At 43.4% G+C, this 26,430-nt stretch overlaps 1 protein-coding gene across 7 annotated transcripts in view; it reads right to left on the bottom strand.

Annotated features, from left to right (window-relative positions):
* ARHGEF9 (Cdc42 guanine nucleotide exchange factor 9) overlaps positions 1 to 26,430 on the bottom strand; it is a 262,559-nt gene that overhangs the window by 80,108 nt on the left and 156,021 nt on the right. For all 7 annotated transcript variants that reach the window (XM_074278058.1, XM_074278057.1, XM_074278061.1 and 4 more), the window contains one exon: positions 3,671 to 3,850. In XM_074278058.1, coding sequence (XP_074134159.1) covers positions 3,671 to 3,850 — 180 coding nt within the window. The remainder of the gene's footprint in view (positions 1 to 3,670; positions 3,851 to 26,430) is intronic.

Genomic DNA, 26,430 nt, shown 5'->3' with positions numbered 1-26,430 from the left:
TATTTGGAGAATCACGGTACCTTCCACTTAGACATCACGCCTCAGTCACAAAGCCCTTTCTCACCCATTAGTGTAATTCATTCTCAAAATAGCCCTGGGAGATAGAGCCAGCAAATGGATCATTGGAAGTCAGAGCTAGAAAAGACTTCCAGAACATATCTAGTCCAATACCTTTTAACAAAAGTTTTGGTTCACACAGATGTATGAGAGTGAAAATTTCAATCCCCACATCTAGGTTCTCTCCACAATACCATATCACCTCTATTAACTGTCACCTCCATTTTATACATGGGGAAACTGAAGGCTAGTCAAGGAATTGCCTTCTTTGGATCACTGTAACCCCTTCATTTGATGGCTGAATTGAAGTCCTGTGTCCAAGATGATACAGTTAATAGCAATAGGTTCAGGACTGGAATCCGGCCTCCTGTCCCTATAGTTTTTCCACCAGACCACAGTGACTTTCTAGGAATGGCCAAGGAAAGCAGAAGAAACCATTTGTCTCCCCCTTCCCATATTTCTCAGCATCTATGTTCTTATTCCAGGTTAATTCAATCTTGCCTTCATTAAAGTGCTGTACCATTAACTGACATTTTTGGAAGCCTGTAAAGATCTGTCGAGTCCTAGAGACTTTAATAGCTCATGGACTTGATACTCTAATTTCCCATGAACATCAATCTCATGGATTTGCTCTACCACAGAACTTGGCTTTCCCTCAGCCTCAACCATAAGCCTTCTGGTTCAGGACTTCCAATCAGAGGCCTATCTATACCCAACCACATGGGGCGTATGGAATCTTCCAAATCTGAAATGAAATCACTGCCTCCACATCCAGAAATTAGGAAGGGGGGTGCCTTGACAACCAATGTAAATAGAAAATATAGGTGATAGGGAGGTGGTATCATAATAGTTCATGAAGCATAATAGAGTCTAGAAAATCTGAGTTCAAATCCAGACTCAGCTGCTTCCAAGTTGTATGACCCTGAGCAAGTCATTTCGCTCAGCTTCCTCATCTGCAAAATGGGGAAAATAATAGTACTTATTACCCAGGGCTTGTTGTGAGGAACAAATGGATATGTTTGTACTTAGCATAATGGCTGGAACATAATAAATGATAGCTTAAAAAAAATAAGCCTACTAAGACAAAGATTTGGGAACCCTATTATCAAAGTGGAAGCCAGTTGCAAAGGTGAATATTGAAAACTATATTTACATGTACTTGGAAACATATTAGTTTTTTTTAAAAAGAGAGATAAAACAAAACAAAAGAAAAGAAATAAACTCAGCTACTCTATAATATCTGGAAAAAAAAGAAAGTGGAAGCCAGATAGATGCCCTTCTATTTTACAGTTTGTGTTTAGTATTTTACCAAGCCTTTCTTGTACTAAGGAACAAGGTAGAAGGCAGTGTTACTAAAGAGACTCAGAATTATAGGACAATAAATCTAGGGCTGGAATGGTGCTAGAGGTCATGGAGTTTGAGCCTCTCATTTTGCAGAAGAGGATATTGAGGCCCAGAAAAGAGAAGTGCTCATAGTCACACAATAAATATCAGGATCTGGATTCAAATCAGATTTCAGATCCAGCGTTCTTTCCACTATTCAACCTGGGTCTATGATCTTGTAAAAACAACAATAACAAAAACCTAAATATTTTGATAATAACTTTAATATAATTGTTTTCTTTTATAATCTCGTGTATTTTATTTTATGTGTTTAAAAACATGATTCTGGGGCAGTAGATGGCACAGTGGATAGAGCTATGGAGTCAAGAGGACCTGAGTTCAAATCCAGCCTCAGAGACTGACTAACTATGTGACTGTGGCCAAATCACTTAATTCCAATTGCCTTCAAAAAATAAAAATAAAAACATAATTCTGAGAAGAGGTCCACAGGTTTCCTTGCCCAGATGGATTGCCAAGGCCCTCAGGAAACAACAAAGGCTAAATCTTCCTGTTTATACTCCATGTTGCCCCTTCAGTAGATACTCTACTAGGAAGGGACCTATAGTTTGGATTTCTAGTAACCACTGAAGAAGAGAACACTGCTTCAGAAGGTAAGAAGCTTCCCGTCTTTGGACAACTCCAAGCAGGTGAATACTTGCTTGGGTATCCTAGAAGGAATTTCAAGGTGGATAGGAGCTGAATTAAAAATGTACTAGGAGCTGTGTTCCATCCCTGAGATTTTGAGAGAGTGACCACAATGCTCCCATTCTTGGGGGCCCCTTAGTTTTCTAATGTTCTTGGGCATCAATTAGCTCATTCCATCCTCACCTCAACCTGCTAAAGTACATAGCAGAGGGAAGAAGCAGCTGAGATTCCTAGGATTACAAAACCCCAGAGCTGGAGGGAACCTCAAATAGTAAAGGATTATGACTTTAGGCACCTACAGAACATCTTCTCCAATCTCATTTTAAAGACAAAGTAACTGGAACCTGGGCAAGGAAATTATGTGCCCATGGTCATACTCATTTGGGGGTTCCCTAGCTGCTGGGATCATATTCTTTTCAGAACAGTCTGGTCAGCGTAGGGCATTAGACCTTTTAGACCTGTAGAAACCCCAAGGGCCTATAAAAAAAGAGAAGGTGAGGCCCTACACAGCTTCTAAGAGAATTAGTCTTCCAGGGAAGTTTTCAGGCTGTTTGCTTCCCTCCTCCAAAACTGTCTAGAGTTGAGTTACAGAGAAGTATGTGCAATCAAAATGTACAGTGCCTCAGGGGAAGAAGCCTTACACTACTCATATTAATGACAGAAAGACAGCAGCAAAACAACCTTGCTGTGGTGATGACATTTCAGCAACTGAGGGAATCAAGGAAAGGAGGGGGAGAAGAGGAAAGAAAAATGGGGGGAGAGAAGCAAAAAGGGGGTAGAAAATAGGGGAAAGAATAAAGAAGGGAAATTGGGCAAGGAATTGGGGGAAGGAGGAAGCCTACGGCTAGAGAGAGGAAGGAGGAAGAGGAAAAGAAAGGAAGGAAGGCAAAGGGGAGAAGACAGAGAGCAAAGCAAATAAGGAAGGAGGGTAACAAACAAAAAGTAGAAGAAAACATTGAGAAAGGAGACAGGAATAACATGAGGAGAAGGAGGTTAGAATAAGTCAAATGTCAGAGTTGGAAGATCCCCTCAGACTAGAACATTGTACCAGGTAGAACCATAGGACATTAATTAACTCATGGCTGGAAGGGCCTTTTAAGGTTCATCTTCTCTAACTTACTCATTGAATAGATGAGCAATTTTATGCCCAGAGAAAAGATGTGACGGTACGATTCTAGCTCAAGTTCTGGAAGAGCCCTCAGAGGCCAGCTAGTCCAACTATCTCATTTTCCAGGAGAAAACTGAGGCCTAGAGGCCAAGTAGCCCACCCATTCAAGATCACAAAGATAGTGTCAATGACATTTGAACTCTGGCTCTCTGCTCAAGGCTAAGCACGACAAGGGTCACAGTGGGAGAAGGCAGAGGATGAGAGAGAGAGAAAAGAAATAAAATATTAAGTGGAGGACGTTTAAGGCAAAGAGGAAAAGAAAGATTAAGGAAAGGATTCAAAAGAAAGGAAATCAGGAAAGAAAAGAGCAAGGAATGGACTGAGAAATGGGAGGAATGGAGGAAAAGAGACTATCAGAAGTAGAGTGGCAAGTAGGGGAGTCAGGCCAGAATAATCAAGGGGATAGTAGTCACTTACCCTCACAAAGCTGGCAGGAAACCATCCTTCCTCATCATCGATCTGGCCCCACCACCAGTCCTTGTTGGAAGCATCCAAGACCTTGATGACGTCGCCTGCCTTAAACGCCAACTCCCGGTTGGCCATGGTGACATGATCCCATACTGCCTCAGCACTTACAATGGAACCTCCGCTGATCAGCTGAAGAGAGAAAAGCAGAGGCTCAGACCCAAATGATCACTCTTTATCTATCCCACTGTCCAGCTCCCTGGCCTACTTTGAATTTGGAAGGGGAAAAGAAATCATCGAATTGGACTGTTCCCTCTAATAACAAAGTGAACTCTATCATCCAAAGGATGTGGTCATAGATTCCTACAGATTTAAGAGCTAGACATCAGTTAGTTCAAGCTTTTCATTTGACAGAGGAGGAAACTGAGACCTGGAGAGGGGATACTTTGACTAAAGATGAACCAGCTTCCTGGTTCCCCCCTCATTCTTCTAGGAAGTTTACTAAAAGAGGAGAAATTCCCATCTATCCACCTTATAAACAAAGATTGGAGGGGATGACTTTGGTACCAGTCAAGTTTGGGGTCGGCAATGATTTCAAATAGTCATGCTTCCCACATCATCTGTGATGTTAGACTTGACCACATCTTTCTGGGATCTCCCTCCCCAAATGACATGCTCCCACATTCTTCAAATGCATAGGAAGCCAGTGGCTGGAAGTCTTTGCAGATATTCTTCCAATGATCCCTGAGACTGCCTGGTGAAACTAAGGGCAAGGGTTATTAATCCCTATGATTTTCCAGATTGAAAACTGAAGCCTAGAGAAAGAGGATGAATGGCCCATCCAAAAATCACACAGAAAGTCAAAAGCTAACCCAGCCATGAGGAAATATGGCCATCGGTTCTAGATGACATTGGTCACAAAGAGACCCGCTCACTCCTGTCCCCTCCCCTCCCTCCTCCCCACCACCTCTCTCCTTCTCTCCCAAAGATACCCTGGAGAGATCAAGGCTATACATCGGAAACACAGAGTTTGTTGGGAAAGGGCCCAGGTTGAAGACTCCAGTCTCTCAGACACGCTCACTCCTGGCTAGGCCATCACGAGCACTCCAAGCCTATGGCGTCTCGGCCATGAGAATAGCTCTTAGATCCTGCCAGAATCTGGCAGTGGCAGGAGCCCTGAGACTTCACTTCTGCTATCCCTTGCTTTTAGGATTGCAGGCAGATGAATCACAGAATCTGAGGTGGGAGAAACCAAGACTGGGAGCAGTAATCTCCTCTCTAGCAGGCTCCATGCAGGGCCTTCAAGCTTCCTCAAAGTTTCCAGGAACCAGAACTCACTATAGCCCAAGGCAAGCCCATTTGACTTTTAAACAGCTCTGCTGGTCAAAGAAATTAAGTCTTCCTTATATGGTATAACAAGCTTCTTTGCAACTTCAGAGGTACTTAGACTTAAGGCTAGAAAGGACCTCAAAAATCATGTTAGTCCAACTCTATCCTTTTACAGAAGAGGAAACTAAGGCAGAGGGAGGGGAAGGGACTTGCTCAAACTCAAACAAGTGGTACATTTCAGAGCTGCGAGTTGAACACAGGTCTTCTGACTTAAACTCTACTACCCTTTGAGTTCACTAAACATCCTGGAACTTCTATTCCTAATGTTCCTAATTCTGTCTAAGGTCAAGCAGACACCTTGTAAAACAATGTCAACACTAACAATCTTCAAATTTCTCAAGAGAGACCTTCTTTTCACTGGGCTAGCACTCCTATTGCTTTCAACTTAGTGCAAGGTCTGTTAATATCCTGCCTCTACCTCTCTGGATTTTCTCCTGCTTATCAATACTTCCTATAATAAATGAACACAGCCCTTTCAGATGTGATCTGACCAGAGCAAAGACTGTAGGGCAAAGTTTGTTCCTTCAGGATACTAGGCCCCTAGAGCAAATGATGCCTTAGCTTAAGGTCTTTTTTATTTTGGGAGTGGGAGTCGTCATGTCACTGTTGATTCTTACTGACCTTATTAAAAACCACAAAACTTTCCAGATTTTTTCCATCTCAAATGTCTAAACCTATTTCGCCCTGGTGCCACTGCCTTTTTTAAAAACTCAAGTATAGAACTTTAAATTGGTAGCCCCAATTTTTTTTTCTGACTCCCACAATCACCTGATTCATCAATTAATTTATATATTGTTCTGGCAGGAACACATCTTAGAGATAATCTATTTGTACATTTTCTTTTTAAACGAGGGAGAAATTGAGGCCAGAGAGAAAGAAAAATAACTTCTTCAAGAGCCTATAGAAAATTAGTGAAAAACTAACCAAGATGACAGAAAAAGAAAATGATAAATGCTAGAAGGGGTTATGGGAAAATAGGGACACAGCAGCACGGTGGGTGTAATTTGGAAAGCAATTTGGAACTATGCCCAAAGGGCTATGAAATGCTGAATACCCTTTGATACTGGGTCTCTATTGGGTCTGATGTGGGTAGTACATCTTTTCAGATGGATTTATTCCTTTCTGATTCCCAGCCCCTCCAAGCAGATGCATTATCAATTCAAGAAGCTAGGACCTTTGATTCACAAATCCTCCCTTTTGAATTCCATCCAATAGGAGATCCGGGCTCTCACAACCCCCACCCAGATCTGAGCCAACTTGGGACTCCACCCATGGGCCCCTTTAGCTAAATCTCTCATTATAAAAGAGCCAAACTGGAGTCCTCTCTTTACAGAGGTGCCAAACATGGCAGCCTTGTGCCTGGCATGCCAAGGATCTCTGCCCACTGGAACACTGGTTCAGGTGCCCTCTTATCTCTACTTTCACCTTGTATTAACTAGACTTTAACCTTACTTCCAAACCCCATAATAAACCTCTTTTATCAATCTAGGTTTTCAGGTCTGTAAATTCCCTTACAGGGGATTCCGTGCCACCACCAAACCTCATTTAACTCTGTATCCTTGCCCCGAATCCAAAGGGGTTGCAGGGGAGCTCTATTTGACTCCCTGTACCCCGAACCTGCCACTAGACCTCAATTAAACCCTAATTTCATTTAGGCACCCCAATTCTAGACCTTATCAGGTCTGTATCCCAAAGACATCAAAGGGAAGAGGATCTATATATACAAAAATGTTTATAGCAGCTCTTTTTGTGGTGGCAAAGAATTAGAAACTGAGGGGATACCTATTAATTGGGGGATGGTGGGGCAGCTAGGTGGCGAAGTAGATAGAGCACCAGCCTTGAATTCAGGAGGACCTGAGTTCAAATCTGGTCTCAGACACTTAACACTTCCTAGCTGTGTGACCCTGAGCAAGTCACTTAACCCCCAGCCTCAGGGGAAAAAAAAAATGGGGGAATGGCTGAATAAGTTATGCTATGTGAATGTGATGGAATACTATCGTGCTATAAGAAATGATGAAGGGGATTGTTTCAGAGAAACCTGGGAAGGAATTATGAGCTGATACAGAGTAAAGTGAGCAGAACCAAGAGAAGAAAACAGTAAGACAGTAACAACATTGTAAGGATGATTAACTGGGAAAGACATAATGGTAACTCTTATCAATGTGATCCACCACAATTCCAAAGGACTAATAATGAAACATGCTATCCATATCCAGAGATATAGATACAGATTCAGAGATACAAATCCTCTTTATCTTTCGTGTGTGTGTGTGTGTGTGTGTGTGTGTGTGTGTGTGTGTGTGTGTGTTTAATGTGATTAATAATGGCAGGGATAGGGGAGAAAAAAAATAAATACCAGAGTCAGGACTTGAACTCAAGTCTCGGGACTCCAGTCAGTGGTCTTCATGTGCTGAGGGCAAATGTGGTATAATGGAAAGGACAATAGATTTGGAGTCAGGACATGTGAATTCAGATCCTTTCTCTGTCACTCATTTGACTTTGAGCAAGTCACTTCCTCTCTGAGCCTCAAGTTCTTCCTTTGTAAAATAAGGGAGGAAGTCCAGCCGATCGTGAAGGTTCCCGCCAGTTCTAGATCTAGGAATCTATGATCCTGTGAATCTTATCTCCTCAATATATGAAGACTTGTCCTGGAATGAAGAAGGCTAGGTAGGGTTTTGGCTCAGGCAAGACGCCACCCAGTGATATGTTGTTTTCCTAAGCAAAGTAGTCCTGGGAGAGGTGCCAGGCAACAAACCTTTTGATAGGTAAATGAGAGAGAGCTAACTCAACTAGTTCACTCCAGCCAAGAAATTCTAGACCATCAGACCAGACTATACCTCCCATCCCAGCCAGCTGTCCACTCTGGCCATCCCAGTCTCCATACACGACCTCCACCTTTCTGTGTCTTACTCTGGGGTCAATAATCAAATCCACATCACCATAACACTAATTGTTCCTGGACAGGGTGTGTCAATTAGCTGTTCTAATTATGGATCAACTCAGCTTCCCAGAATCTTCTCCACCCTCCCACCCCCACCAAACATTTCCTTTCCTGGTCACCGCTCCCCAACATATGTTGTCTTATCCTATTAGAATTAAAATCTATGCACATGAGCACTATTTCATTTGTATATTTCTTTATAGCCTGGAGACTTAGCACATAGAAAATACTTAATAAATGCTTTTTCATTATTACATTCAATCTTTGCCCTTGCCATTCATAGGCTTAAATCTGACATGGATTTTAGAAAATCAAAAAGGATCTTAGAAAAAATTTAATTCCCATTATTGTATAGTGTTTGGTTTATAAAGTGCTTTCCTCACAATAACCTTGTGAGGTTAGAATCATTATTGTCCTCATTTTACAGTTGAGAAAACTGAAGATCAGGGAAGATGAGTAACTTGCTCAAGGGCTCATCACCATTAAGAATTAATGGTTTCCGAAGGGAAAGGGACCTGTATGTGCAAGAATGTTTGTGGCAGCCCTCTTTGTAGTGGCCAGAAACTGGAAACTGAGTGGAGGCCCATCAGCTGGGGAATGGTTGGGTAAATTGTGGTATATGAACATTATTGTTCTGTAAGAAATGACCAGCAGGATGATTTCAGAAAGGCCTGGAGAGGCTTCCATGAACTGATGCTGAGTGAAAAGAGCAGGATCAGGAGATCATTATACACAACAACCATACTATATGAGGATCAATTCTGATGAACGTGGCTCTATTCAACCATGAGATGAACCAAATCAGTTCCATAGAGCAGTCAGGAACTGAACCAGCTACACCCAGAGAAAGAACTCTGGGAGATGACTATGAACCACTATAGAGAATTCCCAATCCCTCTACCTTTGTCCGCCTGCATTTTGGATTTCCTTCACAGGCTAATTGTACACTATTTCAAAGTCTGACTTTTTGTACAGCAAAACAACTGTTTGGACATGTGTACGTATATTGAATTTAACTTATACTTTAACATATTTAACATGTATTGGTCAACCTGCCATCTGGGGGAGGGGGTGGGGGGAAGGAGGGGGAAAAAGTTGGAACAAAAGGTTTGGCAATTGTCAACGCTGAAAAATGACCCATGCATATATCTTGGAAATAAAAAGCTATAATAAACAATTAAAAAAAAAAAAAAGAATTCATGGTTTCCTACCTCCAAAAATGGTGTTCATTCTAGAGGGTTAAAAGAGGTTTTTGAGACCTTCTTACCCAATTATAGAAGAAACTGAGACTTCGAGATACAAGGGGATTTGGGCCAGATCACACAGCTTACATGGAGAAAAGCTTGCTAGCATTTGAAGCCAAGTAGGGATTGAATACTAGCCAGATGCAAAGTACTAAAAGAGGTGCTAAGCACCACCTTAGCCCAGCCTTGGCTACGTCTGCAGAGGTGTGCGGGAGAAGTTGATAGCCACATTGATATCAACATTGGATAAGCTAGGAGCAGTAGGGAGCTGCCTCTTCTTAAGCCCAGAGCTTCCCTTCAGGACCACACAAAGTAGGTCCCTAATCAGACTCTAGACATTTCAGAGAAGAGAACTGATGCTGAATTTGACTTTATTAATTGCCTATTGGATGTGCTAGAACCACCATTTAATTGTACTTTAGGGATTCCTTATCAATGGGCACAGCTCCTCTGGCCTAGGCCCTCTCTTTACAATGATACCCACAACAATCAGCAACTGGCATCATTTGGGAAACAGCAACCAACCACCATTTGGAGTATTTCACAGTATAGTTTAGAAGTCAAAGCACAAGCACCGGCTATTGGGAGACCTGATTGCCAGTGCCTATGCCAATTAAGAACTATAGTGTCACCTGGGGCAAAGCACTACTCCTACAGCTTTTTGCCATACATTTCTGAAAAGGGACTCGAGTCCCAAAAGCTGGGTTAGTGTCTTGAACAAGGGCAAGCTATCTTCCCTCACTGGGGCTCAATTCTACTGTTAACCGGGTTTGCTTTTAATTTTTTTAATCAAACCAAAGGCTGGACAAGACAATATATTCCTTAACAAGTCTTGTGGCTTTAATATTTAAACTGTACTGATAGAATGTAAGCCCACTATGGGCAGGGGCTTCCTCACTTTCGTCCCTGTATTCCCATGGCTTAGCGCTAATACCAGGCACAAAGCAGGTGCTTCAAGTCTTGTTGACTAAAGAACAGAAATATTATCTCCATTTCAAAGGTGAGAAAATGAAGGCTCTAATAAGTGAATGGCCTGGCTCCAGTTCATACAGAAAGGCCACAGCCAAGCCTTGAACCCAGGTTTTTTTCCGATCTAGGGCCAGAGCTCTTTCCACTACACATTGGCAGAAACCAACCAAGTTCAGTCTTAGAGAATGGAATCAGACACAGAGTGAGAAGGGGCCAGTGTTCAGTCCTGGACGCAGGCAGAAAGTCCATCTATAACCCGTGCTTGTCACAGAGGGCAGGCAGGCAATGTGTTAAGGCAAAATTCATTCTATTCATGACTAGACTTCATGCTGTTCACTCCAAAGCCCTTGCTTTCTGTCCCTCACTCCCTCTCTTCCTCCTGTTCCCATGTTGTAGAGGGCAATAAATATGTCAGTGGGCATGGGACAGTAGGGTAGAGACAGCCTTCCTTCAGTGTGTGGGAGCCTTGGAAAAAAAGAAAAGAAAAAAAAAGGTTCACCAAGTCTCTTCCTCCCTTATTCTGCTTACAGGAGGGAAAGAAAGGCTCAAGAGAACTGGCAAGTCTCAAGCACCTCCTGCCCCAGAAAGCCCACACGGCTCCTTACTCGCTGGTTGATCTAGGCTGCCATTTCTCCTCTCTGGACCACAGTCTCCCCATTTATAAGATGGAAGGGGTTGGAGGAGGTGACCATCAAGATCCTTCCCAGCTCTGGATCAGCTTACTATAATTAGAGGCAGCAGGACATACTGGATAGGCTCTGAACTTGGAGCCATGAAGATACTAACACTAGCTAAGTGATGGTGGCCAAGTCACTTCCCCTCTTTGTGCCTCAGGTTCCTCTTCTGTAAAATGAGGTTATATTTGCTGACCTCTTAAGGTCCCCTCTAATTCTAGATCCTGGATCCTATGCATCTAATTTGATTCAACTCAACAAATATCCATTAAGGGATGGTTCTGTATTAGGCACTGGGCAAAGTGCTACAACAAAAAGGGGCCAGGTCCTACGCTTAAGGAGGTGATATATTCCTAGGACCCATGATCCCATGCTAGAAGTTTCCCAACCCTCTCTGAGAGAGGGCACTTACTGAGGAAAGAGATGTCATTCTGTGGCCAATAAAAGCAAGCCAGAGCCAGGTCTGGGACAACAACCCTCAGCCAGATTTCCAAAGCTTCTTTGATTTGTTCTAGTATTACAGCTAAAGACCACCACTAAAAAACCAGATCTTTAATGAGCTCAGGGTGACTGCCAGCAATATGAACATTTTAAAAGCACCAAGCAGAAGGGAGAAGGACAATAAAAATAAAATAAAATAAAACTCAAGTGGTCTTTATAATGTTAGTCCTAAGACAGACCCTGAGCTTGACCTCCTGGCAATACTGGGAAAATAAGGGGCAGGAGGGCCAGGGAAAGGTCTTCCCGAATTGATATGTCAGTGTCATCTGGAGCCTGCAGCAGGAGCACCTGAGGCATGACAATATTGGCACACCATGACTGAGTTCACCCAGTTCAGATATAATAAACTTGAGAAGGCCTAGTCATTTGGAAAGAAAAGCCTTCTCCCTCCTTTTTCTTTCTTTTTGATTACAGTTTTGTGAACTCACAAGAAGCCTTCATTAATGTCAAGGGAGAAACTACTAAAAGAACAATCCAGCAGGGCCTTGGTGAGCAGGTCAGATAAGAAAGTGGTCTCCAGAGTAGGGGGACTTAATACCTAGATCTGTTTTGGGCATGAATGTAGCTGTGTTACTCTAGGAAAGTGACATATTTCTCTGACCTTTCAGGTTCCTCCTCCCCCTTCAGAGAGCTGAACTGGATCGCTTCCAGGACCACTCCTAGCTCAAACATTTTATGGTTCTTCTCATGTCTGGCATTCTTTACTGGTTGCCATGGGGCAGTCTTTTATTGTGGCAAACCTACCTTTCTCCACCAAAAAGAGCAAAGGCAGCAGGAAATGAATGAGGGCCAAAGACTCCAGCATCAAAAATTGATGGGAGTTCTCCTGCTTGGGGAGGTCTGTAAAACAATTCAGCTAATCTTTCAGGAAGCTCTATGTTAACCTTAACCACTCTGGGAGTCGCCAGGACAAAGGAAGGATGACCACTGCATTGACCTTCCTGATCCACTTCCCTGGGGCTGCTGCTAGAGGTGGGACCTTCTGGTCACATGCCACCAGGTCACCAAGGAGGGTGGGGAGGGCCATGGAACAATGAGAAGAGGATGGGCTTCTTCTATTCTTGGGATGTCCTTTGGACCCAGGATAGAAGGCCATTCTTTCCTGCATATTTGCAGTAACACGGTCTTCACTCCCAACCTCATCCTCTACCAAGTGGTCTGGTTTAAGCCAAGTCCCTGGAACCCAGAAAAAGGGACAGCACCCATTCTAGAGAACCAAAGAATGTCTGATCTCAGAGGTCAGCTAGCCCAGACTATGAGATTGTCTACCACCTCATTTGAGTACATGTGCATCTCTAAGAAAAAAGAGCTCACTGAAGATTGCCCATACCACTTTGGGATAACTCTTATTATTAAGAAATTTTCTGTTCCATCAACCAAAACAGACCTCTCTGCAACTTAACTCTCTACTACTCCTGGGTTCTACCCTTTGGGAGCCAAGAACAGGCCACACTTCTCTACTTGGAATCTGACTAAACCTGGTCAGAGGAGCCCACACCTCCTTATTCTTGGCTACTAGATACAATTCTGGTTCCTTTCACTTCGGGGGCTGTGCTGCGTCATCCAGAACTTTCAGTTTACTAAATCCCCCTGAACTTCTTCAGACAGACTGCTGAACGCCCCCATGTCATCCTTGTGTCACTGACTTGAGAAATCCAAATATGGAGCTTTTTACATGGAAGGGATGTACATTAGCCCATGGTTTGAGGCTGTAATCTTTACATACACCTACCTCTTTGAACATCTGATATTCCCCAATGCCAGAGTCTTAGAACAGAATATCCACCAGGGAAGAATTATTCAAATTCTTCAAGAATCCTTTGCTTCCAGAATGAGGCACTGAAATAATGGCTTAATCACACCCCAGGTCGCCACAAACTTGCAGGTTTATAAAGCAGTAGCTTTACTATCTCTTGAACCTCACAATCACAACAGGATGGAACTGGGGTCAAGCACTATTATTCCCATTTTCCAAATGGGAAACTAAGGTTCAGAGGGGAAAAAACTTGTACAAGGTCATTGTCAGCGATGAGACAGAAAAAGAAAAGTGATGGATAATCCACAAAGCAAAGAAACAAAGGGTCCTTCGGACAGAATACCCCAACATTTTTTCACAGTGTATCTTCCTCAGCTAAGGCTATATTAATAATCGCAAAGGTCATGTGTGTGTATGGGAAACTGAATTAATAGGATGCAGAAGGAAAGCAAGGAACAAAGGCTGGCCGAGACTTGATCATGCCTTCTTAGAGTTCTCTCCCATCAGTTGCTCCAACAACTGGGAAGCAGCATAGCATTGGGAAACAGGTAACAATGAGAATATTAGAGGAGACTCCTTTAAGAACCAACAGCTTTGCGTTTTATGGGTTGTATGAAGTCACTCCCCCTGCCCAGCCTCAATTTCCCCATTTGCAAAGGATGAACTAGATGACTTTTGAGGTAGCTTCCAGCTCTTGAGCAATGTGGGACTTTGGGACAAGTCACCTCATTTCAGAATCTGAGCTTCTATTCCATCTCCTCTCAGATAGAGGCAACTGGCCTTTATCAGATCCCCCATGGCTCTTCTAGCTCCTGCCATCTCTTCAGAAAAGGGAATTCAGGTCTTCTATGCCTTCTTGACAAGATGGTTTTACTGCTCTGTCTTGCAAAAGTAAAATGGCAACCTTAAATTGGAAACTGGTCAATCCTTTCTAGATGACAAGCAAGCTATTTAATTCACTCAGGCACTGCTGTTAATCTCTTCTGAAAGCAGAGATAGGCTAGCTCAGGGAATGAAGGCAAAGAAGGAAGACCCATACCTTTTGGACACCTCAGTTCACAGATCAACCAATATCTTCGCTTAATTTTCTCTGCATCCCAAGAAAGTGGATGTTCCTATAGTTTCAACTCTCCTAAGGCAGACTTCCAAAAGAATATCTTGACCTTCACCTTGGCCCAATGCCAGGTTTCCCACTGCCTCCAGGGTCTGTTCTGATGCCTGGCATCATCCATAATTTTACCCAGTCTTGACACCAAACTCTACACGTGTCTTTTCCTGCTGCCTTTGCCTCATTCCAAATTGGCCTCCCTTGGCAACTTGACCAGTTCTGCTAGAGGCACTCTGATGGGCCTAGGATAGAACCCAGGAAACTTCGGTTCTGATCAAGGTTCTCTGTTACTTTCTAACTCCATGGCTTAAGTCACTACTTCTCTCTGGGCCACAGGGCAATGCCCAAATTTTCTCATTGCGGAAATTTCTTGGTCCCCACCCCAGAGCTCTTGTAAAGAGTCAACAAGATCATGGATGGTGAGTGGTTTCTAATCATAAGGTGCTAAGGGAATGTCTACAATTAAACCATAACCCAGAGAAGACGACAAACAGAAAAAGCCTTGGATTCAATGAACAGACTGGAGCTGGAATCTCAATTTTGACACTTATCTATCTGATAATCTGATATCTGATAATCACTATCTGATTCATTTATTCATCCTCTCTGAACCTGCATTTCTTCATCTGGAAAATGAGCCTGATAATTCTTACCTTACCTACTTAATCAAATCAAACAAATAAAACTTTTGTAGGGCTTTCGTACAGCTGAGCGTCTTGGAAAACTCAAGTCTGAAGAAGTGGATTTGGCCATCACACAAAGTGATACAGAGGTATCAAAGGAATGGAAGAACATAGGTGTGAGGTGCCCAGGATGGGCACAATAGATAAGCTGTGATCTTTATTAAAAGACAGATCGGAGAATTGGAGAATCGATCTCACAACAACTGGGAGGTGGTAGTTATTGAATTCAGACTGTAGGCCCCAAAGCCTGGGCCACAACCACCTCTCTCTGACCCTTGACCCCTGAGACAGAAAATGCCTCTAGCATTCTGTGGGGCCTACAAATTAATCAGCAAGCCAGGTGGCCCATTGATGTGAACTGGTATTTACATAGTGCCTGCCAGTGATAATAAGTTGCCATTCTGATAGGCTTTCAAAGGACTGTCTCCACCACAAGACACACTCTGGGGAGAAGGCAGGTCAAGGGTGACTCTGGCCAATTCGGCAGGATGCAGATGATCCCCACTCTTCAGTTCAGAAAAATGATACACACAGAGTGATGCTGTGTGTGTGACTGCCCCAGGGTCACACCCTGAGCAAGTGAATGGGGAACTTCTCAGAGTTTCTCTAAGCTGCACCTAGCTGCTGTGTCCCCAAACCCCAGGAAACGTAGCTCAAGGGGACCCTGGACCCCAAATCAGCAGGGCTGATGTCCCCTCCTCTCCCTTTCTAGCCAGCTTAGTTCACACCTGGTTGGTTCCAGTCAGAGACAGATTGTTGCTTTTGCCCATAATAAAATTATTTCATTTTTGAGTGAAATAATTAGTGTATTCAAATGCAGATAGCTCTAAATGGGCTGAAAGAAAAGATACAAATATTAGCTCTTTTCATGGCCCAAATCTTGCCTTTTTGGTTGGGCCTTATGCTCTGATTCATTAGGCAGTGTGTGTGTGTATGTGTTTGTGAGGGCGGGGGCGAGGGTTGTAATATCCATTTTCTATATTAAAGAATTGAGTCTGGCTTTTGACCCTCCAGGTACACCCAACTGGTTTGTTCCCAAGCATTAACCTCTTTCACTGAGAGGAAGAAGAGGAAAAGGAGGGGGAGGAGGAGGAGGAGGAGGAGGAGGAGGAGGAGGAGGAGGAGGAGGAGGAGGAGGAGAAAGAGGAGGAGGAGGAGAATAAGCAAAGAAGAGAAAGATAGTCCCATTTATCCCAATCTGTTCATGGAAAGTCAAGATGTATCTGTTGGGACCAAATAAACACCCAAAGGGTATACGATTTTCTGCCGTATCTTCTAAAGCCACCCAATGGATATAATATCTCTCATGGTGAACTGGAATGCTGATGAAAGCTAAACAATGGCCTTGGTCTGTGAGGCCCAAAAGAGGACCCTTCTGATATGGAACACTTTCACAGGTCCCTGAATTACTGAGACAAAGGACACTGGCTGCCCAGAAGGGGAAAAGTACTCCATGTGTACACGCCACAGAATAACAGAATCAAATTTTAAAGGCATAGCCATGGGGATTCCACCCGGGAGAGATCTAAAAACAGATTAGAACTAGGAGACCTCAGATCACCAATGATCAGGGAGGGACTTTATCACAGAATGTCAAGGTTGGGAGGGGCCTTACAACAAGGAATGGCAGAGCTGGAAGGGGCTGGAGAACAGTAAAGGTCAAATCTAGAAAGGCTCATAGAACAAAGACAAAAAATGTCAGAGCTGGCGGGAACCCTTAAAAACAACAATGTTAGAGGCAGGGATGGGAGGGAATGTCTCAGATCATCTAGTCCAACAATTTTACAAAGATTGAAGGAGGCTCAGAGAGGGAAAGGGATTTGTTCAATGGTACATAAGCTCCTCAAGGGCAGGGGGCTGTCTTTGGCTTCTGTCTGGCACATAGGAAGCACTTAATAAATGTTTATTAATTAATTGATTGACCTCCTACTCTCCCCAAACATCTCACCTCCCCACCCCCATCTGTGCCCCATGAGGGGGAAAACTCAGTATTTTTCTTGTGTTCTGCTTTTGGGCAATTTGAATCATCTTGAAGTTTGTCTCAACACTTACCTGACGTTCGTCTCTCTTGGCACCTCTGAACCTGCCTGCACCTACTACTGTTTTCTTCTTGGAGGCCAAGCAGAAGCTGTCATTCATATGACAGCCCTTTAAGTACCAGTTCAACAAGTATTTATTAAACACTTACTACGTGCCAATGCCCCTGGGAATAAAGTCCATTTCCCCCTCCATCTTCTCTTCTTCAAATTAAACATTGATCCATCATCTTTGTCCCACTCAATCAGAATGGACTTTAGTTTGCCAAAGTCTTATGCTGTTTTCATCCCGAGCCCAAATCAGATGATTCTTTCACTGTGGATTACACCAACCCCATCGGTTCAATTTGTTCTGATGTGATTTTCCTCCTCAAGGCAAACTGAGTTTGATCCATCTGACTTTTGCTTAAAAAGACAGCAGTTGTAGGAGGGTGTATGTATCAAAAGGAATGGCTTCAATGGTTTTTGGCTTGGACCTTGGATCCCAGGGAAAAACAACAGAGTACCACTCACTGAGGAAAAGACTCCCTATCTGACCAAAACTAGTAGGAAAACTGGAAAGCAATCTGTCAGGAACTGGGTTTAGAACAGCATCTCACACCATGTTCCACAATAGAATACAAATGGATATTTGTCCTAAATATAAACTAGCAAATGGCTTAAAACAAGAGAGATGGAAAGGAGGTGCCTCTCCTAAGCATAGCTAGGAAGAAGGGGATTTTTGAGTATACCAGGGACAGAGGAGATAAAATGCAAGCAAAAGAAATGCAATTAGAATTACAAAAGAAACAACAAACAGGGAAATCTTCCAGCAAATTTCTCTGATAAAAGTCGGCGAAGATATCATTTGGAATACAAGGTGCTCCAAAAGTTCCAGTGCTATGAACACTTAACACTGCACCGAGACTTGTACCTAAGAAAACAAAGCAGTGATTCTCTAGTAGATATAGTCAAAAGGATATAAACAGGAAATTCTCAAAAGGAGGATTTGAAATCTTAATTCTTTGAATTATGGAAGGAAATTCTCAAAAGAAACTCAATACTACATACAAATGCTCTAAATCAGTAATCATAAGAGAAATGGTCATTAAAACAACCCGGAAGTTCTACTTCACATCAAACAAATTAGTGATGATGAAAAAGGAGGAAAAAAAGCAACTGTTGGAAACAGCTGTGGGGACTCAGACATACTCATTGGTGGTGGTATCATAAAGGTGACTCGGGGGCAGCTAGGTGGCGCCGTGGAGAGAGCACCAGCCTTGAATTCAGGGGGACCCAAGTTCAAATCTGGTCCTACCTGTGTGACCCTGGGCAAGTCACTTCACCCCAGCCTCAGGAAAAAAGGGGAAAAAAAAAAAAAAAAAAAAAAAGGTCACTCAACCATTCTGAGAACTATGCGCAAGAAGTCACTCTATGTATATATCCTTTGACACAGAGATATTATAATTAGACATATACCCCAAGGAGGCTAAGGATCCATATGTGCAAGAACATGAATAGCAACTCTTTTTGGAAATAAAGTGGATACCCCCAAATCCAGAAATGGTCAACAAATGGTGGCACAGGAGTGAAACGGTTTACTATTATGCCAGGAGAAATGATTACTATGACAAGATTCACAAAAACATGGTGAGAATTGTATTAATTGAGCAGAAATGAGCAGAACCAAAAGAACAGCCAATACAACCAAAATGGTGCAAAACAACCCTAGAACTCTATAATCAATGCATCTTGATCCAGAATGTACAATTTTCAAATACGGTCAATGTCTTCATTTTGTTTTGCTCAACATTGGATATCTATCCAATACAAGAGAAGTCTTGTACTTGGGGAGTGGGAGAGTTAGTGCATAATGAAATAGTTCCCTCCCTAAAGTCAGCATCAATAAAACGTGCATTAAATACACAGGAGAGAGCACTTACATAGGGCAGTTTTATTACTATTCATTACATTTAATATATGCTTTTAAAAACTTCTGAATTCACACTTTCTTATTCAATCCTATTTTGAATTCATTCAGTACTGAAATGCACATCGGTTGATAATTCTAAATAAAAACGGGAGAAAACTTTTTTTAAAGGGAGAATTGATTATATTAATAGAATATAAGCTTTTTGTGGGCAGAGATAGTTTCACTTTTGTCTCTATTCCCAGAACTCAGCATAAATACTGTTGTGCCACAGTTCCCTTTTATTGTACTGCCTCAGTTTCCCTCAATTGTTCTGCCTTAATATCCCCCTGGTTGCAACCCCACTCCTGATCATTAGGACTGACAGAACTTAGGGCTAGTTATGCTAAGGTTATAAATTGTCAATGTGCAAACTCAAGACAAGGGGAAGTTCGGGGAAGTTCAGCCTTCCTGGCTCCTAACTCCTAAATCATCAAGAATTTAGGGTCCTCACCCCCCACCCTGTCAGAACTGGATTGATGGACTGATAGTCCGTTCCTGCTCTCCATGCTTGGACTCCATCCCTGCCTCAGTCTACCCCAGTGGCTTGGAGCCACGTGTGTGGGTGTGTATATATACTTCATAGGAAACACACAATAGCTGCCAGATGGATGCTTTGAGACATCCGCCCTGGGGGCCACATGCCCCCAGCACCATCTCTCCCTCTCAAATAAAATATTAAAAAATCTAATCTCTATCTTGCCTCAGTTTCTCTGGAATTACAATACTCCCTTAGTTTCAGCTCTTATTTCACCTAGATTATTCACCCTGCTTCAAATCTCTCCGTATTTCAGTCCATTATCTGCTGTTGCTACTGATGGTTTTTCCTAAGCACATGAGTGACCACTTCACTCCACTCCCCCATCAACTATAGTAGCTCTCTACTGCCTCTAAAATCAAACATAAATAGATTCTGTTTAGCTTTTAAAACCTTCCCAATCCATCCATCCAGTCTCATTAGATAATATTCTCCCTGCTTCTCTCTGCAATTTAGCCACTGGTATTCTCTCTGTTCCTCACATATATCACTCCATGTTTTTGTTCTGGTCATCTCAAGCCCAGAATGCACTTCTTCCTAGTTTCTACCTGATGGAACCTCTCTCTTCCTTTAAGGCACAGCTCAAGTACCGCTCCCTTAAGACTTTCCGGATGGCCACAACAAGTTCCCGGCCTCACAAACCACTGGGATTTAACTGGCTTCAATGTATTCATTTTTGTATTTATTCTATATACAGGGTGCCCCCCCAAGTCTTAGTGTCATCTGAAGTTTTAATGACTTAAAACAGCACTTAGGTTTTGGGGGCCGTGTGTGTAGGTGGTTCCAGAGACAGGGAGAGCACAGGAGAGTTCAGGCACAGAATCGCCCGGTACATGGTACTGTCTCAGCTGGAGGGGACCGTGAAACACAAAACGAAAGTATAGACCAGAACCTGGGAAAAGCACGAATAGCGTGGAGGCAGCAGTAACAAGCTGCCCTGTTCAGCCTCTCCCCTACTGACTACATGGCTGAGGCAGCAGCCAAGCCTCCAAAGGCGCCCAGGTCCTGGGCAGATACTCCCTGTGAGCGGTGCCTGAAGAGTCATTAGGGCCCAGAGATGAAATCTGCATTGAAATAGCCCATCAGAAAGCTGAAGATGCTCCCTTTAGCTCATTGATTTCCCTTGGCCCTTCCCGTATTTGGCAAAAGCCACACCAGAGCAAGAGCAATGCATTGGACATTCCAGATGCTCTGCTTCCTTCAGCCTCCGCTGGCAGCATTTCTGTACGGAAAGTCTTGGACATGGGGGCGGAAGACCTCCGTTCCAATCTCAGCCTGCCCACTAATTAGCCATATGGCTTTGGAGAAGTCCTTTGTCCTTCCTGGGACTCAATTTTCTTGTCTGCAAAATGAAGGCACTCTTGTGACTCTAGATCTAGGAGCCTATATTCCCTTCTAGCTCTCGAAAGAATCTTAAAAGTGGCCTTGCTAAGGGGCAGCCACCCACTTGTCAGTATATAAAAGCCAGAGACAGGAGGGCTGAGCAGGACCTTCAGAAGATTCCCAGCATTCCCCGTACATGGGCTTTCCAGAGAGGGAACAGAGTAGGGAAGGAAGATGAGAGGTTTGCTTGGTTCCAAAGCTTGCCTTCAGGCAAGCAGTGAGCCAGTGGATAGCAGCTAGTGGGCAGTGACTTGTGCTGAGCTACACAGAAATGAACCCGGGGCGGTGAGGCAGCACTCAGTCCAGACAAGGAAGGCCTGCTTGTGGGTCTCAGGCCGACCACCAGGAAGAGCAGGTCCAGTTGTTCCAGCTGGGGTCCAAGAGGGCTGCATCCTGCTTCCTGAGAGCAGGCTTGGTCACTGACAGGGCAGGAAAGCAGCTTTGCTCCTAACCAAGATGGGTTAGACTTCGCTTCTTGGCCGGCCTAACGGGGTAGGGGAAGTGAGGGCATACTGGCTTGTTCTCTGAGCTGCCACCATTACAGAATCATGGATTTCAAGCTGAGAAGGATCTTAGAGGATTATGGTTCAATTCTCACATCTGTGTATCATTTACCCCTCCCCCCTCAGAACTCATCTTCCTCATCTGTAAAATGAGGGGATTAAATGGCATGGTCCTTAGGGTTCCTTTCAGCCTCAGCTTTCTGACCCCATGACCTTCCTCAGTTTCTCTTTTAAGTTTGAAGACCTGGATGTGAAACCTAGATTAGGTGTAGGGACTTGAACAAATTATTTCTTATGTCTGAGCCTCAGTTTCCTCCTCTGTCAAATAAAAGGATGGGGGACAAAGGGTTCTTTAAAGTCTCTTTCAGCTCGAGATTAGGAAATCTCTTTTTTTACTCTTCTCTTCCCAAAGCTCCCTCCTCTTCAGAGATTCAAAAATAAATATGTTAGAAAGATGTGGGCAAATCTGGAACAGCACCCCCATGGGTATCTCCATCTTCAACCTTCCAACAGTTGGCCTGCCTCTTTTTTGGAGCCAATGCCTGCAGGCGTTGCTTCTGCTCTCCTCCTGAGCCACTGCTCCCACCTGCCTCCTCGACTAGTGCCCCCACAATGACTGCATTCAAAGAGCCAAGAAAGATAAGTGAGGCAGGAGACAGTGGGGAGTGACCTCACCATCCACACTCTCACTGATAAGCTGCCTTATCCTTTGTGTGGCAGGGAGGGGAGAAAGCCTTCCTCCTGTGGAAGCAAGAATGTGGGGCTGGGGAAGAAGGTGCTCTGTTCAAAGGGAAGTTGGGCCTTGGAGAATGTTCAGAGGTCTGAGTGCAAATCAAGCTAAAGATAAACTATCTAACCCAGGGGTTCTTAACGAGGGGGGGGGTCTGTGAACTAATTTTTTTTTTAGGTGGGGGGATTTAAATAGGATGGGTTTCTTTTGGAAGAGATCACCAGAGTATTCAGAGCCCCTGGCCTAGAACAACCTGCTTATTCAGGAAACTGGACAGACTAAAGCCTCTTGTCTTCAACGTTGTATCGTTAATGGTAAAAACCAAGAGTAAAAATGCCAAATCTCTGGATGCCAAATCCAATGTTCTGGGCTCTCAGATGCCAAGAGACTTTGAGGACTGTCCACAGGATCAGAGATTTCAAATTCAAAAGGCCCCTGGATGGTTGGCTATGTACACCCATCCCACCATTTTTTTTTAATGTCTAAGAAAACTGAAGCCTAGAGAGCTTATGGGAACTGACACGTGGAGACCTTAAAGGTTATTTAGTCCAACCTCATTTGCCAAAGGAGGAAACTGAGATGTAAAGAAGGGAAGGAGCTTTATAATGGACCTCTAAGGCCAGTTTCCTTGTTTTACAGGTACGGAAACTGGTCCAGGCAGGCTGCCCTTTCCTTCCCAACTATACCACCTGGCATGGTAGGGAGAGCACTGAATTTGGAGTAGAGAGAAGTGGGTTCAAACCCCACCTCTGATACTTGCTAGCTAAGTAAGCAAGCCTAAATCACTTCATTTCTCTCAGCCTCAGGCTCCTCATCTGTAAAATGGAGATAATAAATAACATAACGCCAACCTCACTGGACTCAAACGAGATAACGGAGGAAAAGAGTTTGTGCTACGCGAACATCAGTTATTATTATCATCTCCTCGTGCAGGTAGTCCAGTCCAAGCCCAGCTCTATCTTGGACCTGTGTCTAATTAGGCCCTTAACAATGGCTTTTAATGAAGATGAGAACAGAGATGACAACTAGAGGCACTGTCCAAAAGAGGCAGTTGCCCGATAGTTTAGGATTAATAATGACTTTTGCCACATGAATATAACACTGGTGGGAAGCCTTGGCCCTGGCCCAGATGCCTAGAAATAGGGGCCTAAGAGGCAGGAACCCAGCTGGACTTGCCAAAGGCCTGGGTTGCTGACCATGGCACAGTGAGAACCAACCAAGTAGAAAGATAGAAACCCAATTCCTGTTGGCTCTTTCCCAAGGTTTCTTTTTGTTTTACAAGAGACAGGGAAGGGCTAAAGCTATGCAGCTATTCAGAGCAGTATGTGCATGCCTGGGTTGGGGCTGGGGAAAAGGAATCAAGCGTTGGCTTGGAAATCCCATCCTTCCCAATGGGGGAAGGAATCAAAGCTTCCTGGGGGAATAGACCAAAAGCCCAACCCTGATGAACAGATGGAGAAGATGCAGATGACATAGAGAGACAGGGCTTACCCATTTCCAGTTAGAGATTGTCCCCCTTCTTCAGCCACTTTCCTCCTTCATTCTCCCATTCACCATCTTTATGACCTGCTCCCTACTTCTCTCTATGTGCCGTCTGCTCTACTAGAATATAAGCTCCCTGAGGGCCAAGATGATCTCTTTTGGTTTGGGGGAGGGGGGGATATTTTCTTCTCTCATGTTAGCCCAGTGCTGGACAGAAAGCAAGTAATTAGAAATAATCACTTTTAAATTCCTTCATTAGCTCAAAGACTATTCAAATCAACTCAATAAACAGGAAATTTTGTACAAGCCGAGTAAAGAAGCATTTATTACTTTATTTATTTATTAATTTATTTATTAATATTATTATTTATTATTTTAATTAAATATTTTAAAACATTAAATATTTTTAATTAATTAATTTATTAATATTATTATTTATTATTTTAATTAAATATTTAAAAACATTAAATATTTTAATTAATTAATTTATTAATATTATTTATTTATTGATATTAATTTATTAATACTTCTTATGTACCAGGCAGTTGAGAAAAACATAAAGGTTAATAAATGGTACTGTCCATGCCCTCCTGGAGCTTATACTAGCTACACTACTCTAGGGGAAGTATGTGTCTTATGGGTTCCCTGTTTTGAGTCAGAGAATCACAGAATGTGAGAGTAGGAAAGGGCCTCTGGGGCTCTCTAACTTAGCACCCGCCTCCAGGGGTCCTCCAGCCTCTGCTCCTGCAAAGGAGGCAGCTAGTCCCTCCCACTAGGAGAAGTTCTTTTCAAGATGGAGATTGAATTTGCCTCTTAACAACTTCCTCCCAGGGCCGGGTTCTGTCCTCTAGGGCCAAAGAGAACAAATGATAGCCCTTTAAACACTTCTCCCCGAATCTTCTCTTTACAGGCTAAACACCCTGCGCTCCAGCCACCCACTCTTCATATGTTATAGATCCAAGACCCGTACCCATCTCAGGCTGCTGCTCCTCTGCACATTATCCAACTTCTCAACATCCTTCTTAAACTGTGGATCCCCAAACTGAACAGCAGCTTCCACAGAAGTCTGACAGAGGCAGAGTGCTACAATGATGTCACCTCCCCAGTTTCAGACCCTACTGATGCAGACCAACATGGCCTTAAGCTTCCTGTTATTATTGCGTGTTGACCCACCAAAATCCTCAGATGCTTTTCAGAACAAGACCAAGCCTACTAACTAATTCATACCTTCCAGATGCCACCAAATTGTGAATCTGATTTTTGGGTACTCAAGACTTTACATCTATCCCTATAGACTTTCATCCCGTTCCATTCAGTCCAAGGCTCCAGCCCATTGAACTCCTTTTGGATCCTGACTCCATTGGCTTCTGTGTTAGCTTTCCCTCTCAGCTTAGAGTCATCTATAAATTTGAGGAAGCTGCTATTTGGATCTTTATCCAAGACATCAAAAAATAAAAGCAGCACAGATCCCTGGGGCACTCCAATGGAAACTTCTTGCCACGCTGGCATTGGACATTACCAACTACTTTTGGAGTCCAGCCATCCAACCTGAACACATCTGATTGTCTTATTCTTCCCATCTTCTCCAAAAGAATAGCATGAGATTCTTAATTAAAGGCTCCACTAAATGACAACTCCAGAATTCCCTTCAGTTACTAGCATAGTCAGTGATATGCTGGTAAATGTTTTAATAACTATTTCTTGGGGGGGGGGGATTTGACATACTTTTAACTTTAATCTGTATTAGCAACATTTTTTCCATCACTTTCTTAAGTGTAGACAAATCAACCACCACCACCACAAAGCGAAGCCTCATTAGTAGCAGTTTGTTCATTTCCAAGGTATAAATGCTCAAGCTGAAAATGGTAGCAACTGGTCCCTGAGAACTAGTAGGAACTCGCTCCAGCCCTCCGGTGAGGGCGGAAGTGAGGCAGGAATGGGGGAGGTTCAGCTCTCCAAGGCTGGGCGCGCTAAACCCAGAGGCCAAGGTAACAAGAGGGATCCTCCAGGAGGGCAGGTCATTCTCCAGAATGAAGGGATGCGCAAAGACTCATTTTCTGAAGACCCATTTTATGCATGAGTCTAAGGGAAATCTTGCCAGGGGTGGTGACTTCCCTCAAGAAAGCTCATGTTGCTCCAGAGGATGCAAGACCATTTGGGTTGGTATCAAAGGAGACATTTTTGGGTGGTTTTACATCTTTTTACAGGGCTCACACAGGCCATCCAGAATTTACCCTCATCAAGCCTGTGAACAGAGAGGTTAGCTGGGCACAGCCTATTTCTGAGGAAGTCAGGCTATGTCCAACTAATCTATTTCACCCATCTTCTCCTTAATGACCCCTTCTAGAATTCTCTTCACAATCAGTCAAGCTCACTGGGCCTATAGCTTGGCAGGCTGCTTTCCTCTTTTCTTGGAAAATCATGGCATTTGCTCTTCCACCATCTCAGGGCACCCGTCCTCCCTTCCATGAATAGGAAAAAGGGGAGCTGTCCTGATGTACCTACAGAGAACTCACTACCATAGATTTTTGACAGAGCTAGTTTTTCAGGAGCTGGGTCAGGTGACCTGAATTTAAAAGAGCAGCTGGGGATTCTCTTCCTTTCTCTTTACTTTTGGGGGCTGGCAGTAACCTATGGATGTTAGAGCTGAGACAGATCTGAAAATCTAGATTAGAACCTTAGTCACGTGAGTGCCACACTCACATCCATCCTCTGTTACTTATACTATATTCCTAGCCCTGCTTCTATCATTATCTCCTCCAAATCTATGGGAGTGAACTCCTACATCCAGAAAATTCCCCTGTTCCCTATTCAAGGGAATTGTTTCCCTCTAAGTCTTCATGGTTTCATTCTCGAAATCTCTCCGAAGACAACTTTCAATTCAACA

Source organism: Sminthopsis crassicaudata, chromosome X (genome assembly GCF_048593235.1).
Source record: "Sminthopsis crassicaudata isolate SCR6 chromosome X, ASM4859323v1, whole genome shotgun sequence".
NCBI classification, from domain to species: Eukaryota; Metazoa; Chordata; class Mammalia; order Dasyuromorphia; family Dasyuridae; genus Sminthopsis; species Sminthopsis crassicaudata.
Note: the sequence above shows the minus strand (reverse complement) of the source record. Positions and strands in the feature narration are given on the sequence as shown.